This window comes from Saccoglossus kowalevskii, chromosome 4 (genome assembly GCF_978046115.1).
Source record: "Saccoglossus kowalevskii chromosome 4, keSacKowa6.1, whole genome shotgun sequence".
In the NCBI taxonomy this organism is placed as follows: Eukaryota; Metazoa; Hemichordata; class Enteropneusta; family Harrimaniidae; genus Saccoglossus; species Saccoglossus kowalevskii.
Genome location: NC_140644.1, coordinates 18908469 through 18926246, shown reverse-complemented (window position 1 = coordinate 18926246; position 17778 = coordinate 18908469). Strand labels below are relative to the sequence as shown.

The window sequence follows — 17778 nt, the reverse complement described above, 5'->3', positions numbered from 1 at the left end:
CTACAACAATGTTTTAGAATGTTACCTACACTGAAGCACATTTCATTTGTATGTTACCAAATGATGTAGAGGCTATTTTTAATGAATATTTGTGTCTGTCTATTTAGAATTACCTTAATATTAATGTTTTGCCCATTTTTTTTTCATAATACACTGTAGTAAAAAAAAGATATATTCTGGAGGCAGTTAGTAAACTTGGTTGAAGATGATATAGGTACAACCGGATATGCTGGGCTGAGACGTCTTCCAAGAATAACCAATGACCATATATTTCTTACGCCATCTTCACATATGCGTGTGAAACTAGCTGCACAGGTATGTACCATAACCAGGCATTGTAGTGTTTTTAAGGGCAGTTAGCAGGCAATTGTTACCAAGTTCCCAAGTTATCTGGGTTTGTTTGTTTATGTTTGTTGGGATATGAAAATGTTACCCCAGCTGTGACAGTAGGTAATATAAATTAAGTTGTACATTTGTAGGTTGCAAGTATGAATTTTCATTTTTCATGATACAGTTTGAAAGAAACATTCATTACATACAATGATGCATTGGTATATTCTATTTGCTAAGACTGGTCATCTCCTACATTTTTGACTCCCATGTGCGAAGCACAAAATGGGAGTCTTTGCAGTTAGTTTGTCTGTGTGTGTGTGTGTGTGAGTATGTGTGTGTGTGTGTGTGTGTGAGTATGTGTGTCCGTCTGTTCCACCGATATCTCAAGAACCATACATCAGTTTTCGACTAAACTTGGTGCATAGATGCTCTGGGCCAATGCACAGATTTGATTAGGTTTTGGTAAAAATCCATGCATATTAATTACTTAATTTTCATGATAATTACCTAATTTTTTGCTGTTTGCTGTCTGTTCCACTGATATCTAAATAACCACTCATTGGATTTTGATGAAACTAGGTACATAGATGCTCTGAACTAATGCTAGGTTTTGATTAGTTTTTGATAAAAATTACCTAATTACCTAATTTGCATAATGATTAATGAATTTTCGGTTTTTCCACTGATCAAGTTCTAATCAACACATATCAATGAAACTTTGTACATAGATGTCATAGGACACTGCACAGACCTGATAGTTTTTAGGGTAATATCAGTGCATATTAATTACCTAATTTGCATAATTAATTAATTTCCAGCTTTTGATGTTTCAAGTAGTAAGCGTTACATTTCAATGAAACTTGGTACATAGATACTCGAGGACTATGCAGAGATTATTTTTTTTGGGATAAATATTTGTACATATTAATCACCTAATTTACATAATTAGTTAATTTTCTGCTTTTTCACAGATATCTCAAGTACTAATCATCACGTTTCAATGAAACTTGGTACATAGATCTTTTAGGACTATCCAAAGACCTGATTAGTTTTAGGGTAAATAATTGGGCATATTAATTATCAAGTGCTAATCATCACATTTCAACGAAACTTTGTACATGAATGCTGTAGGACAATAGACTGAATAATTGTGGGTTAAAATCTGTACATATTAATTACTAATTTGCATAATTAACCACTTTTAAACTATCACACTGATATCTAAAGTACTAATTTTTTCATTTCAATGAAACTTGGTGCAAAGATGCTCTAGGACGATGTACAAACCGGATTAGTTTGGGGTTAAAATCCGTTTATTTTAATTCCCTAATTAGCATAATAATTCATAATTTTTTTTGGTTCCAATCACGTTTCAATAAAACTTGGTATATAGATGGTCTGTTACATTGCGCAGACCTTATTAGTTTTACACTCAAATCTGTTCATATTAATTTTCTGATTTGCATTATTAGCTTTCAGCTTTTCCATCACTATCTCAATCAAGTACAAGTAATTTTGAATTATATTTAATGTGTCTTCAATACTCTCAGCACATGGGAGTTCTTTCTAAGCTTTCTTTGATTGTTATTTATTTATATTCTGTTCAGGTTCTTAGTCGTTCAGTGGCAGAAGCATTTAAGGTAAAAGCAAGGCATGAGACAGAGTCAACGGAAAAGTTTATTACTATGATTGACAGATGCTTTGACTGCTAAAATGTTTCAACAAGAGGTCAAGACGTAAAGTCCAAGAAGCCAGAGTTAGCTCCGTATCAACATCATGATGATTGGCGGTTTAAGATATGCGTGCACTTTCTTCAGGTCATTTATAATTTAATTATGTTTTTGATCCGCAAAGTTATGGTCCATGTCAAACACAAGGTTTGTGACCCCACTCTTTAACTTGAACATGTTATTTGTACTGAAGTTTCCTGGTGGTGTGTTCAGAGAATAGTGCAAGACTTATTGCTTTCAATCAACTAACTCGAAACTTGGTCTACCTCCTCAATGACGCCACATCAGGCTTTTTACCACTGGTGTTATCCTGTTGTTACAAAATCTTTCATAAATATGTTTATACCGTATTTGCTGTATTAGAGACGCATGAAGGAAACAAAACTTTTAATTGTATATTTTCATAAATTCACATCATTTAGCTTAGTGCATAAACTACTAATAGAGCAAATACAGTACATGTACTTGCGTCAACGAAAATTGACCATAGATGTATTATCATTTCTGTTGTATATTTATAGTGGCTGAAGGATGAGTTTATTGGATTTCTTGACGAGTGGGAAAGAGATTGCTTGACAACACCTAACATGTCTCTTACTGATGAGAAGATGTGCCTCAGCAGAGAGACTCTGGAAGGATACAGAATTACAGGTTAGTGTTCTTATCAAGAGAACAATGCTGTAATTTGAGGCATGTCTATGGTGAAAATAATTCACTTCTAATAGAGCTAATACAGTACTGTCCAGTGATTGCATATCAAATGAAGATGGAAATGGTTTATATAATTGTTGACTTTATTAAAGACCGAAAGTTGCCCTGAGATTGTTAATGAATGTGTCGTATGGTAAAATGTACTTCCTTTACAAGATTTGAGTCATTTGCTTATGCCATCTGACTCATTTTGGGCATTATTAACTATTAACGCATTTTAATCAATAAAATTAATTATACAATGCCTTTTATTTTTTTATTCTAGTTAATTCTTTTGTGAGCCTGGTACCAGAATTATTACAATTAGAAGGAGTGGAAGTTTTCTCAAGATCCGCTTGAAGAATACTTTAGTAAGCAAGGGGGATGCATTGGCAGGAATGACAATCCAACAGTTCAGGAATTTGGTAGAAATGCTTTGGCTCTGTATGTTGCGCGTTCTGAGAATGTTAAAGCCAGTGCCAGAGGAAATTGTACAAATATAAACAGAGATGGTGAAAATGAAAATGATCTCAGAGAGCCTCTTGCACGTCGCAACAAGAGAACCAAATAGTAAATTTTACAGAAATAACTACAATAGATAGTACTTAGCACAGGCAGAATAAATAAATAATTTGTTACTTGTATGGTGAAATGTTTATTATAAGGAAAAACAGACACCTAGTGTATTTGAGGGAAAAAATATGTATTTACTGTTTTAATACTTGTAATGAAGCCTTTTTTAAAAGACAACATACATGTATTCTTTTATTTTGATTTGCAGAGTTGTTTTCTTAATGCTTTCTCATCCTTTTTTGACAACTTTTGTTTATGATCACTTTTTCTTTCAAATACATATATATACTAGCAAATGCCCTACACCTTATAGCTACAAAACACTCCAAGATGATGCAATGGATTTCTCCACTGACTTAAAATATACCAGCCACTAACTACTGAAGATAACCTCTGTAAGTGGTCTAACAATGTTTCACTCAAATTTTGCATTTTGTTGGTATGTGCCTTGCTGATATGCAAGTAGCCTTTCATGACATGTTCAATACGTCTGAAAAAAAGAAACACTTCATCATTGACATTGAAAAGCCCACCCCTGTCTACAGTCTTGATCCATGATGTAGTATAATTAAGAAATGACATGGCACTAGTTTCATCATGAGAACCCACTTTCCACGACTTGAAATGGATTAAACATGATTGAGCAAACTGATTATTTGGAAATCTGCTGTAAAACTTTACAAGTTTCTGGGTAATTAAGGCAGCCACATATCTTAAGACTTGTTCCTCACCTTTGGTAAGTTTCACCTCCCCCACATCCTGCAGAGATGGATGGGTAACATTACCACACCTTTCTTGCAATAATAACTTTGACAATTCTGTGAGAAGATATTGTACTAAAAATGGCATTGCCCTACCAGAAATACTGATGTCAACATCGGATGGAAAAGCTTTCACAGTCTCATCACATGTAGTGCTTAATCTAAGTTGGTGAAAAGACGTGCATAAAGTATTGACAGACTCTAGAGTTATGTCCTTGATGCAGATTCGTAGGAAGACTGCCTCCACCAGGCTGTCTGTCATTTTACAAAAACTTGCTGAATCTTCAGTGGATGTGCTCATTAATGTCAAAGCAGGTTTTGTGGTCTTTGCTGATTCTTTCATTTAAGGAGAGTACATTTATGATAAATTTAAAAAATGTTTTTATTTTTTTATGTTTAAGAATTAGGGCCGTAAAATAAGGTTACCTTTCTTAACCCTCCTCTTGGTCTTTTTCGTTCGCATATCTTCTATTTCGAGTGTTGTCATGGCATTAGTCTCCATCATTGACTCATCTATAACTCCATGACCATTGGCAGTGCTATAATTTCCATTTCCTTTCGAAGAAAACGATTCAGGATACGTCGAATAACATTTTAAACAAATATAGCTGAAATCTACTAAGCTATAATTAGAGGTCATATGTACCTGAACAAATTCTACAGAACCAGTCACCTTTCGGAACAGCTGATGCTTCTAAACCCAAACACTTGAAACCATACGACGCCACAGTTTCCTCCGTCACACATAACCATTTCGCTAGTTTCTTTACCAGAACAATAGCAGTAATGATCATCATCTAAAACTTCTTCCTCTAAATCTGCGATATCATCTGTAATTACTTTGTTTTCGAGAGAAATATCCCCAGAAAAATCACGCGCGTCGGACTGCACGGAGAATGCCATGTTGTTTACATACGCACCTGCACGATTGCGTTTACTGAAATTACCGATCTCGCACGAATATGGCAGAAACCACCTAATTAATTATTCAAGAGCGTTAGAACCACGTAATCCTAATACGCTAAGCTGGGACTGCTATTTACAGTGCAAATAGCGGCGATGCACGTTGCAACAATAGGTCAAAGACGGTCCTATCTCCATTTTTATTACCTCCATGGTCAGTGTTCGTATATTGTAGTACGTAATCATTTCTCAGCCAAACCACTTTGGAGTACACATTCATACGAAAATTGGTGCTTACAAGTCTTAGTGGGGGATTTGGATTATAACACGATCTAAATCCAACGTTAAGCCTATAAACGTTCCATTGTTTTTAGTGCCAAACCCCTTTGTTAAGTACAACAACAAATATTTCGTTGGTGTTTGTGAGCTCTTGTGTGATTGGTCAATGCATGGACAGCTCTTCCACTTCCGTGTTTTACTCCCTATCAATTTGGGCCCTGTTTAACCATAGACAGTATGGTACATATAGTAACACCAATGTCAAACGCCGTATGCCCAACGTAAGCAGGGCTGGAATATTATGATGAGCAAGTAAACAATAACGTCATATTTACTTCCATGCGATGTCACTACTTTCGTATCAAACTACAAGTATCTTTCCGCAATGCGCATCTTCCGAACACACAATAGTTATCAGATGTTCTCGTGAACGTGGTTCACGAGTAAAAAAATATGACTTTTAATATATATGTTCCTGTTTAATTGAATAAAATTAAAAGTTAGTTTCAGACGGCAGTAATGTTTCCGTACATGTTATATTCATCAAAACGAGTGGTCTGGGGTATACTAGTACTCTGACCCATGCCGAGGACTTCCTGTTTGTAATGCTATATGATAAATCAGATTAACTATCACGTGAAACCAAAGACAATTGTCTTTGGTGAAACCAAATGAAAATCATTCTAAAATAACGTACTTATACCCAATTGATTCTGGGGAAAAATGACATTTGCAATAATAATCGACGAGCAGGTCCGGGTAGTAACGTTCGGTTGACGAAATAGACGATACAACAGTACTGATTGGACCTACATGAATGCTACTCTATTTCACATAACCAAATGTTGTTGTTTTTTGCTGTTGTACATTATCTTCGGTAATAACTCCGAAAGTGAAGTCTTATATCTTCAGGAGAACGTAGCCGTTAAAACTTGCAAAACGAGTCTGTTTCAATCCATCATCGCTTAAGCAGCATACAATTTATTTATTTTTTGGCTCATTTAAAAAATACGAACGGTGTCAATATTTAAAACTGCATTTTGTCTGTCTCTAGCGTGCCTCAGAATGATATAGATCTTGGCCGATCGTATTTTTACAAAGGACCTGAATGTACAGCACTAATTTCACCCAACCTCCTGCTCGCTTCTGCTTTTCGATTATCATTTTTAATCGCTTTTGCAACCGCCTGTTGAATAATTTTCGCTTATTTTTTGAGCGCGCGAACCCATCCCGTCTGCATGCTCGCATTTTAAATATATGGCATCAATATGTTCCTGGTGTATCTGCTCTCTGCCCTAAGGAGTTAGCATTGCCTGTATCACGTAATTGTCTCGATAATCATGTTGTTGAAACGATATAGCAGCCCTGGATTCCCGCTGTACGTTCGCGAACGAAACAAAGTATGATGGTTTGGAAGTGTCGTTCGAAATTAAATAATGGTTAATACTCATTGAATCCTCAAACTTTAGCACTAAAACAACCATTTCGACAACTCATGTGCCAGTGTTCAGTGTTTGAACAAGCGGTCAGTGTTTTTAATAAGCGAGTGAGAAAAAAAAGGGATAAAAACATGGTCGTGTTTCCGGTCGGAAATTAAGTGATATGTTATAAAATGTTATAAAAGCGAAATATTGGGCGAAATGAGTATTGATGCCCATTTATAGCTTTACATGCGTCACCAAATAGGGACATGGTTAGAGTTGGTAGTACCAAGGAAGGTACTAATCCATGGTAGTACCAGTACCAGTACTAGTATACGCGGGGAGGGAGTCCAGAGAGGGAACAGCCAGCATCCCTTTTACGGGAAAACGTGACATCTCGACGGATTTGTTTCGTACTCACATGTAATATTAGGTTTTGCGGGCTTCTGAATTCAAAAATGATGACTAAATCAGCTAAAAAGCAAGCGTTTAGTAACATACATATGCAGAAGTTGGTTTGCCAGTACTTAATCCATTTTTAACACCTAGGCTACTCTATTGACATTGGTTGTTTATTTCATGGATTTGGCACTTGAGGTAGCTGATAAGCCGTGTCGAAAACGTGCACAAAACGACCATTCTGTGCACGTTTTCGACACGGATTAAAAACCAGTTGTAAGCACAAATTTTCATATGTTAGTGGCGTTTACGTTAGAGATCTACTTGAACGCTCGGTACGAACCGAAATCAGTGGTGAATTTTCAGAGAACACATAACTATATATATGATCGGATACAGTAGTAATGAATGAAATGAATGCAGACTGTCGTCGACGACGAATATTCATGTGCTGCAACCGGTATTTTCTTGCAATGCTACATTGATGTAAACAACAAAAATCGAATCTTCTAAGCCGTTCATTGCACGATGACTCGTAATAAATACTATAATAACAAAAGGAATTTCTGCACGAGCCGAGTGTGTCCCGATGTGGGTCCGGACAAACGTAAACCCAGTGCCGAGATCCCACCATGTGCACGTAACGGATGCTGATGTTGAAAATGCTATAGATTGGTTGCTGTACAATTTGTAAATAAAATAAGTTGGTCGTTACGTCCCTGGAATAAATTATATTCGAAGTTCATATCTAGTGCACTACTCTAGTGAAGAGGGATTTTGATTAAATGCACAATGAATGTGTAGCGGCACTGGTTTGTATACTTGCCTTGGCACAGCTATGCCCGTGTGAGAGACATTATGGAACTGTTAATAATATAATAAAATATTCAAATTTAAAATGTGTATTTGTTGTAATGTCAATGTAATGTGCCTGCTCAAAATCATCCGATACCTTGATAAAAACTGTAATGGTCCATTAGAGGATGTGGATCTAGATGCAAGTGCCAACTAAGTCTGTTGCTATGAAATATGTGTGGTCTAACCAAGATCTGATTGGCCTAGAACAGTGTACTATACACAAATTATAACCGAAGAGGGAGACTATTCCACTTCCGTCTGAAGATAAAAACGAATAGAAAAATTGTAATTAAAATGTTCGTTGGTAGAAACTACATACAGAATGCTTTATGATTATGAAATGGTCCCAATTGTGGGTGTGCCAACACAACGGCGCCATCAAGACTAGATTGGAAAAGACTCGAGTGTTTTGCAAAGTTCCAAGCTATATTGTTAACTGACTGTCCTCACCCTATTCTACCACAGTCCCTCAACACCCGGCTGGGAAACGCCTTTGTTCTGAGATGCTAATCCCCCGATCGCTGGTAACAGTGTGCGTTATGCTTGTGGAGTGAAACCGATGACGTCATAGCATCTTTCAATCTTCCTAGATTTACACTGTCTTCCGTTCTGCGCCTGTGAATCTTTGTCATTTTATACAGCTTATTTCGAAATTATTCCGAGTTGCGTGTTTAATATGTGCTCGTAAAAGCTTCCTGATAAGGCACGTGTAATTTAAAAGATATGTTCATTTAATTGACATAACAAAAATCAAGAATTTCAGACCATCACAGCCAGCACTGTTCATTGCAGGGTGACTTGTTAAGGTGACGCTGTAGAAAAAGTTTTCACTCTGTGAAAATGCGTCTCTATATCTAAAACGATCACAGTCGTCATATTTTTGTTTAATATTTTAATTGTTCCCCAATATAGATTATTTTGTGTAGAAGCAGTATTAAAGGGTTCATTTCAGTCGATTATTTTACCGTTAGTTTTGCCCCCGTATATACTTGTATTCGCCCACGAACCAAGATGGTCGTCGATTATCGTTGGAAGAAAACGACTGTTCGAAGTTTTTTTTTTATATTGATGCCTAAAATTTGGAAGAACCGTTGATTTATATCTTAGAAATATCCGAATCATGTTGGTGTAGTCAGATTCCGATATTCTTCTCAGAAAATCACTGAATTAAACAGCTCCCTGATTTAGAGCGAACAAAATGTGTTCATGTTATATCATTTATCTCCATGGTTATATCATGGAGCTATGGTTATATCAAGATGGCAATTCGAATGACCAAATTCGATGTTATAGTGACAGTATCTGATTTTAACAAATCTCACAAACACACTTTTCCGACTTGAGCTATTATTTTATTAATATTGAGGTGGAAGTTAAAAAAAGTGCCCAATGCTGTTTTAGTTGCTGTTCTGTTTGTTTCGATCAAACTTAGATCTAGACTGTCGACAGTCCCTCTGGCCTTACGTGTGTGTGTTTTTTTTATTAATATTAATATTAATCAAACGCCGTAGGCGTTTGCGAAATGCCGAAGGCATTTCAAGCGAGGGCCGTAAGGCCCGAGAGACTGTTATAGCCTGCTGCGCCACCACTCGCCACTGTAGAGAAATTCTCCTGTAGCGTACCATCATGATTGACAGGCAGAGTGATGTCATAAAAATGCTAACCAATCACAAGTCACGCAGTCCCAGGTCAACAGGAAGTAAAAAAAAATTGAGCCACCAGACGACGCAATAGTTTATAAACTTCGTTCAGTGCACTGCTTTGAAGATGGCTTGTGATGATGCAGTTTCGCTGGCGTTGAAGAAACTTGGGTATGAAAGTACTGTAAAATGACTAATTTTCACTGGGTTTAAATTTCACTGATTTACCATTTCAGGCATATTTAGTGGGTTTTAAATTCACGGTTTTATCATTTAGATAATGTGTTCTATGCTAAATTTTACATATTCACTGTGTTTTAATTTAGCGCATTATTTCAGTCAGCGAAATAAGCTAAATTAAAACCCAGTGAATAATTACCCCCTTTACAGTATTCGATCAATCCAGCGACAAGTCATTGATGGCTATTTGCAGAAGAAAGATGTTTTTCTCACAGCGCCGACTGGCAGTGGCAAGTCGCTGACTTATGAAATGGCGCCATTCCTGCTGGACAGTATCGGTGACTTTGCCGACGAACCATCATCCATTATTTTGATTGTATCGCCACTGGTCGCCCTGATGCAAGAACAGGTAGCCCGACTCACGAAAATCGGGGTAAAAGCAGCATCTTTATGTTCGAGCGATAGTTTAGTGAAACATGGTCTTCTAGACGGGAAATTCAACTTGGTGTTTGGCAGCCCGGAAGCTTACCTTGGAAAGTGCCGTCGAATGCTCCTGTCAGACGTTTATAGACAACAAACTCGAGCGATATTTATCGACGAGAGTCATTGTATAAAGAAATGGTGAGTATTGTATTCGGTGTTTTGTCGCATTTTTAGATGACTACGGTTTATATTTACAATCCCAGTGAATGTACTACTCTTGTGAAAATACACGGATGTTTGATTTCCGCTCAGACGACTAATCGTCTGTCATGAGATTTCCGGTACGATCGCATTGTAAATAGATACTGGATTGTTTCCTTCAGGGTATTATTCATTTTAGTTTACCTAAAAGCTACCCATTATTGAATAACGACTGTTAAATTATGTTGGTTTGTTTTAAGTTTATTCGAGAACAAGAAAAAAAAAAGAGACTATAATGCCATGTTGTTTTTCCACAGCATGGTTATTTTTTTTTAAATTTAACTGTCAAGTACTTCTATGTTTTTTTTCCTATGTGTCGATTTGGCGGCCTCTTTACAAATTAGTGACGAGAACAATTTTCTTTTCAGCAAAATTTAATTCCAGCGAAAATCATATTCCCTAAACTAGAGTATTTTACCGTATAATTTTTAATTATCTGGTTCTTAGATTACTTTGCTTGTTTCTTCATACTACTATTTGCTCTCCCTTGAGGACTGTGGTGAGGTTCAATAAAGTAGCTTCAGGGTGTATTATACATTTAAAAAACAGCATGGGCCATGCAGGCAATGTTACAATTTATTATTACACAATTTATTTGAATTTTGATGGGATAATGTATTAATTTTTTTCTCACCAAACCAGGGGTAAAGGATAAGGGAGACGGTGCAACTGTGTTTAGAAGTTTTTATGGAAGACTGGGAGAGATGCGATCCTTTCTTCGTTCTAATGTTCCGGTCATCACACTGACAGCCACAGCAACCAAAGAAACTCAGAAAGTCATTATTGAAGACCTGTGGATGAAGGACTGTTTAATTGTTTCTGAAGTACCGAACAAAGAACATTTGATACTCAGTAGTAGATATGAAACATGATAATGTATCAGTTATGTTTAAATGGTTACTTTTAGATTTGGAGGAGCATGGCAGAGAGTGTAATAGAATGATAATATTTTGCAGAAAAAGGCGCCACTGCTCAGATTTGTATGAAATGTTCAAAAATTACTTGGGTGACAAAGCATATGACAAGAGTGTGTCACATTTTAATAGATTGTTTGGGATGTTTCACTCAAAGACAAATGAGAGTGTGAAACAGCACATCATATCTTCCTTTCAGAACCCCAATGGTGTTGTGAGAGTTCTATTCACAACTATAGCATTTGGCATGGGCATGGATGTTAAGGGTGTCCACCAGATTATTCATCTTGGTCCATCCAATGATATAGATGAATATATGCAGGAAACTGGTAGAGCTGGCAGGGATGCCAGTGTCATGGCCAGTGTGGTTTTGGTGAAATATCCAGGTTCTTTGCGAAGCTCTCGTATTAGCAAGTTAATGAAAGGTTATTGCAGAAATGTCTCTTCCTGTCGTAGGAAGTTCATACTTGCAGAGTTTCAGGATAATCCAAAATCCAGTGCTATTTTGCATACCTGTTGTGATATATGTTCTTTAAAATGTAGATGCTTGTGCGCTTGTGATGACGAAGAATGTTTCTGTGAATTTGCTTGTTTGTCACCAGATGAATACTTTTCAAAAGCAGAGACCAAGTTACAAAAGGTTGTTGTTGATGAAAAGAGTGTGTGTTCTGGCAAGTTCATAGATAGCGCCCCTGTTCATTTGGTGACAAACATTCAGCGAAAGGCACTAGAAACATACCTTTTTGAATACAGGAGTACTTTGCTGAAATGTAGGAATGAGAATGAAATATTTGTTGGGGCGGATATTGTTACAGGTTTTTCAAGAGCTTTAATATCTCAAGTTGTCAAATATGTGCAATTCATTGAGAACAAGGATGTACTTCAATCAAATTTCTGTTTCTTCTCACCGGTTCATGTAAATAGAGTATGGGACATTGTTTTAGAGGTGCTTGAAGCATCTGATTCTGATTTACAAGGTGATGTCTCAGAGGTTGAAGGATCAGATAATGAAGATGCAGCAGAACAGAATGTGTTATCACATGATGATATTTTTATTGACAGTGATGATAGTGATACAGTCCTTGCTTACCAACGTAGCAGAATGAGAATCTTGTCATCAGACAGTGATGACACAGAGTAAAAAATTATCATTCAATTTTTATTTTGTAATACAATATCTTACCTCTTTAAAGGGCCTTAAGCTGAGTTTGGTGAGCACTTTTTCATATTTTTGTTATGGTTCAGCCGTTAGCTTATATTGTACTTGTGGCGTCCTTATGAAATTTGGCCAGTTACAAAAAAATCCAGCTGTACATGTTTTTCAGTACAGCCTTGGGGAAAATCTTTTTTGTTCAAACAAAAATTCACTGTAATAACTGTAGTATTTTGGCATGCGCTGACTTTAGTTCTGTGTCACTCCACCGATCACGATTTGATAGTTCTGTTTGATCAATCTAGAGTTTACTTAAAAGGAAGTCAAGTAGCGTAATGTATACAGTAAAAAATACTAATTTTGTTCTAAAACAAAATATTCACCACCGTTTATTTCCGATTTGAGGCAAGATGGTACAAATACATCCACGAATTGGTGCAAATCAATGATATGTTTGCCATGGCGGAACCGTGAAAACATGTACAGGAGGATTGTACCCGGCCATAGTTCATAAGGACATCATTAGTACAGTATAAATTAACAACCGAACCATAGGAAAAATACTCTGCTAATTGCTTTGTTTTTTTATGATCAACATGATTTGAGTAACATCATTTTTAACATTCCACTATTTGAAAGAAATGGATAAATATGACACACAAATGAGTCATATGTTTGACAAATTGTTTTGATCCATTTTTTGCTACTATTCAGTTTTAAATGTGGAGAAACCAGAATTTTGGCAGGGATCCTGAATGTATTGATAAAAATAATAAACCACATTTACTCTGTTAGAAATACATTTTGAAAACACAAATTCACAGAAATACATTTTGAAAACACAAATTCACAGAATTGTCTAGAAATGATGGTGTATTAAACTCAGTATTTACAAAGGCATGTATGTCAAAGTTCATAACATTTTAAGACTATTTTTGTCAGTGCCATACCTTCTTAAGTTAAAACAATTTGTTACTTATGAGATATTGGTTGTCATATGTACATGTATACCACTGATAGTATTTTTGTTGTTATTTTATGAAAAGTATCATGTAAATAAAGAATATTGAACATTTGATTTGGCAATTGAAAGTGGTATTGTTATGCAGAATGGTCATAATTCTGCTCCAAAATCCTGGGAAAAACCCTGATATGCATACATCACATCAAAAAATACCCCCTCCCAGTATAGAACCCAGACTGTTGACAGTCCTCTGACCTTGCGTGCAAATGCCTACAGCGTTTGATTGAAGGGGCAATATGGATAAACTTGGGCATTTTGGACCAGTTTTAGAATGCTTCCTTTGATACTGCATTCGTTAATAATCAACAATATTTTATTTATCATGACATAAAAATCCACTTTTGTAGCAATCTTGGAAGTATTAGTTGAGCAAATAAATTAACCAAAAAAGGTTAGAAAGGGCTCCTGTGTATTTGGACCAAAAGTTGAACATTTAAAAATTTATTGGTCATAAATGTTCCCACACAGGGGCCAAAAATTTGAGTGTGTGTGCGTACTATCAGTTTGATTTACCTATACGTATTGGCAATTCCTTCAGTACATGTGCACTCGATTGTCTTTGCCCAAGAAATAATTTTAAGATCGCTACCAAAAGTGGACTTTTATTTCACGATAAAGCGTATATAGTTAATACCCCAGACCTGGAGGCCAGTTTACCGCTATCGCTTTTACCGGTCCTCCAGTGACAAATCAGATCAAAATCACTCTGTTTAAAAAATGAACATGGCTATCTGATTGGTTGAACGGCAAAATGATGTCATTCAAATGCCCACACGAAGAGCGTGAAAAAGAACACAACGAGTATAAATGTTATTCCAGAGAACGCTACAACATTCGAAACAAGTACCAAATAAGGTATTCTGACGTCATGATGCTAGTAAATTTCATTGGCTCTAGCGAACAGTACAAAGGTCATATGAATTCAAATCATTTGTGGGCGGAAATAGTTTTTTTTACAGTAGGCGGTTTTGATCTGATTTGTCACTGGAGGACCGGTAAAAGCGATAGCGGTAAACTGGCCTTCAGGGCTGGGGTAATATAGTAACCAACATGTCCATAACTTGTCCTTGCATCTTAGCGAGTATTGGCTATACACACATACATTTTACATTGTGTAATAATGTTTGCCAGAAAATTGTTTGAGGCTATTGCTCATCCATGTCCTGAACAACTCAATGTCCAATGAATCCAATAGATTTGGTGAAAAATGAGGAAAAGCTCTGTATGATCTTCCAGGTATATTGTCATACAGCTTAGCATCTGTAAATTGTTTCACAAGTGTGAGGATATCTTTCCTGGTATGTCTACCCGATGGGCGTCTGCGTTTTGTGTCCTTATCATATCTAGTGACGACACATTCAGTCGCTTTAACACTCAAACTGACGCGGCTGATTGTTTTCTGAGTAATCTCACCTTTATAGCTTGTGATGTCATTTTTGAAGACTTTGTTTTCATGTTCAACATCAAGATCTATTGGGTGATTGGAATCTGTCTTCCCTTGCAAATTCACAAACCTATTCCAAGTAAGCCTATGGGCAAGGCGTGGTGTTAATAAACACATGGTTTGAGCCAACAACTCTAACGTTGCATACGCATATTTCGGACAGTTTGATACTTTATAGAACAAGTAAAAATATTTATAAAGTCTTAGGACTCTTTCACCATCTCCCATATGGATTGCATCGCAGTGGTTTCGTCTGAACATACATAGTACCAATGCACTGTGAGTATAATTGTACACATAATCATTGTTCACTTGGACTGTAGAACTGGTATGTGCAGCAACAGACCTTGATTCATCTGAAGCAGAAATGAATTCCTGATGTTGTCTCTCCTGTTTTTCTAGGTTTTTTGGGCGTACAAACACTCTTTGGCAAAAGCGACAAATTAATTGGTTACTCCTAGGACCAAAACCATCATCCAGTGTTGGTACTTGGAAAATGATATGCTTGTCAACATACTTCCTTGCCTCTGATAACAAATAATTGCACTTTTCAGCTTCATCATCTTCAGGACCTAGAATATACAGTAATAAAGAAATGTAAATACTGTAATTGTAATATTAGAAATAACTGTATACTCGCTAAGGCCAAGACAAAATATCAATTTGATTCTGCCTGGCTCATCTTTTTCAAGAAAATATTGAAAACCTAAAATTAAGATTTGTTATTATTTTGATTGGAAAGATATAGGCTAAATAAAATTTTATTTTGACACAATATTTTTATAATCGCGTCAGAATTTGTTTTGGCCTCACAGAACATTATAAATTAATTAACCCTGGTATAATTGGCTCCCGTGTGCGAAGCACATCGTGAGCCTTTGTGGTTAAGATGTCTGTGTGCGTGTGTCTGCGTGTGTGTGTGTGTATGTCTGTGTGTATGTCTGTTCCATGAAAATCTCAAGAACCGTCCATGATATTTCAATGAAATTTGGTACACATATGCTTTGGGGCAATCAGACCTGATTAGTTTTTAGGCCAATCTGTTTACGTTAAATATGTAAATTATCTAATTTGCATACCGTTTTTTACTAAATTGAGATTATCTCGTGAACTATTTAATGGATTCCGATCAAATTTGATAGGCATCTACATTGATGTAATGTGCATGCCATACCACTATTGAGTAATTTGCATATGTAAATTAGGTAATTTGCATAATATGTTTTCACTAAATGTTGATTATCTCATGAACAACTCAACGGAATTGAATCAAATTTGATAGGCATTTATATTGATGTTATCTGTATGTCATACTACTATTTGAGTAATTTGCATATTATTTGTTAACTTAATTGGGATTATCTAATGAACAACTCAACGGATTTGAATCAAATTTGCTAGGGATATACATTGATGCAATCTACATGCAAATTTACTATTGTGGATAATATTTCTTGATAACCAAATAATTTATGACTGTTCAACCTTTGGTCCAAATACACGGGAGCCCTTTCTAAGCTTTCTTTGATTTTCTGTATGATTTTACAGATGGTGAATCCTATATAATATTTTTGCAGAGTATGTATATGCTTCAAATTGTGAGCAATATAATAACAAAAATGTCTTCTGCAATTTTTGAACAGATGTCCAAGATGAAGTTCACCCAGCCCCAACAAACTTGTATTTTAGTTGGAAAAGGTACTAAGCAATGACACAAATACTATGATTGTTACCTGTATATAAATTTGCAGTTGGATTGTCCTGCACATTTTTCATTTTGAAATGATGAAGGGCACCTGTCAACAAATAAGCATCTGTGAACTTATCCAATAACTCAGAGTTTGCATAGTAATCGTGATGTGGATCTTTGCTGACATTCTTTGCATCTATGGTATTTCGAGCAGCAAACAATGTACCAATGTCGGCAGAAGAGGTGGTGTTATAGAGATGGCACCAAATCACCTGAAGTGAAAAACATATGCATAAATATCAGTGTTCTCCCCAGGCATGTTCAAGCACGGTGAATTTACCGTGCTTGATCTTTCACGAAAACAATAGAAGTTATTCATATGCTAATTAAGGTTATTGTTGCAAGATGATGTGCATATTATTATATTGTTATGCAAATTAGCCGCCATGCTTGCCCATTATCCTGGGGAGAACCCTGAATATGAATAATTATACCACAACAGGCAGTTAAAACACAATACTACACACAAGATTTCAAAGAACTATCAACAATTTTGGAAATTTTAGTGAGTGTATGTTCTATGAATATAAATGATTTGCAGGGTCATAGGTCGCACAAGGGGCAATCAAAAATGAAATAAGCGACCAAAAAGAAGAAAATGAAGGGAATTTTCTTGAAGAATCAATTATTGGTGTATTGAGACTGTACTTAACCTTATTTATATGTTGAAGCAATGGGAAAGTTTAATATGTAATACATTTCCAAAAATGAATGAGCGAGAGATCCCAAAATCAAACTTCGCTAAGGATTTATAATGATTGATATGAAGTTTAAAAACGAATGAATAAAAACATTTTGAGTTATTGCATACTCAAGCCAATTGTTTAAGACAGGGATGACTACAACGATGATGCCAGACATTTTCACCTAATATTCCTTACCCTTATACATTATGACACTGGCAAGGTAAAAATCACATTTTACAAACATTTTGCCATTCACCCTGTGCATGAAAATCTTCTATTTTGCTAACTAGCCCTTCTAATCGTTCCGATGCAGTTGGACTGTCTTGTTGCTCACGCTGTGCCTCCTTGTGTCTTTC

At 36.1% G+C, this 17778-nt stretch overlaps 2 protein-coding genes and 1 pseudogene across 3 annotated transcripts; 2 read left to right on the top strand and 1 right to left on the bottom strand.

The window, feature by feature from the left end:
* The first annotated feature begins 183 nt into the window (after positions 1 to 183).
* Positions 184 to 3978, top strand: LOC144357872 (uncharacterized; annotated as a pseudogene). Its single transcript, XR_014929172.1, has 4 exons — positions 184 to 315; positions 1941 to 2210; positions 2585 to 2714; positions 3040 to 3978. The product of XR_014929172.1 is annotated as an uncharacterized LOC144357872 (transcript).
* A 5736-nt stretch (positions 3979 to 9714) lies between these two features.
* On the top strand, positions 9715 to 12506 carry LOC146746673 (uncharacterized). The gene is given in 4 exon segments (XM_085498288.1): positions 9715 to 9758; positions 9978 to 10392; positions 11108 to 11286; positions 11288 to 12506. Coding segments are annotated over 4 exon segments (1857 nt in total).
* Positions 12507 to 14630: 2124 nt separating this feature from the next.
* LOC144360285 (uncharacterized) lies at positions 14631 to 16777 on the bottom strand. Its single transcript, XM_085498532.1, has 2 exons — positions 16702 to 16777; positions 14631 to 15540 (listed from the first exon to the last, which is right to left on the bottom strand). Exons 1-2 carry the CDS (start codon positions 16760 to 16762, stop codon positions 14648 to 14650), a joined length of 954 nt encoding a protein of 317 aa, XP_085354658.1. The 5' UTR covers positions 16763 to 16777; the 3' UTR covers positions 14631 to 14647.
* Between the last annotated feature and the right edge of the window lie 1001 nt (positions 16778 to 17778).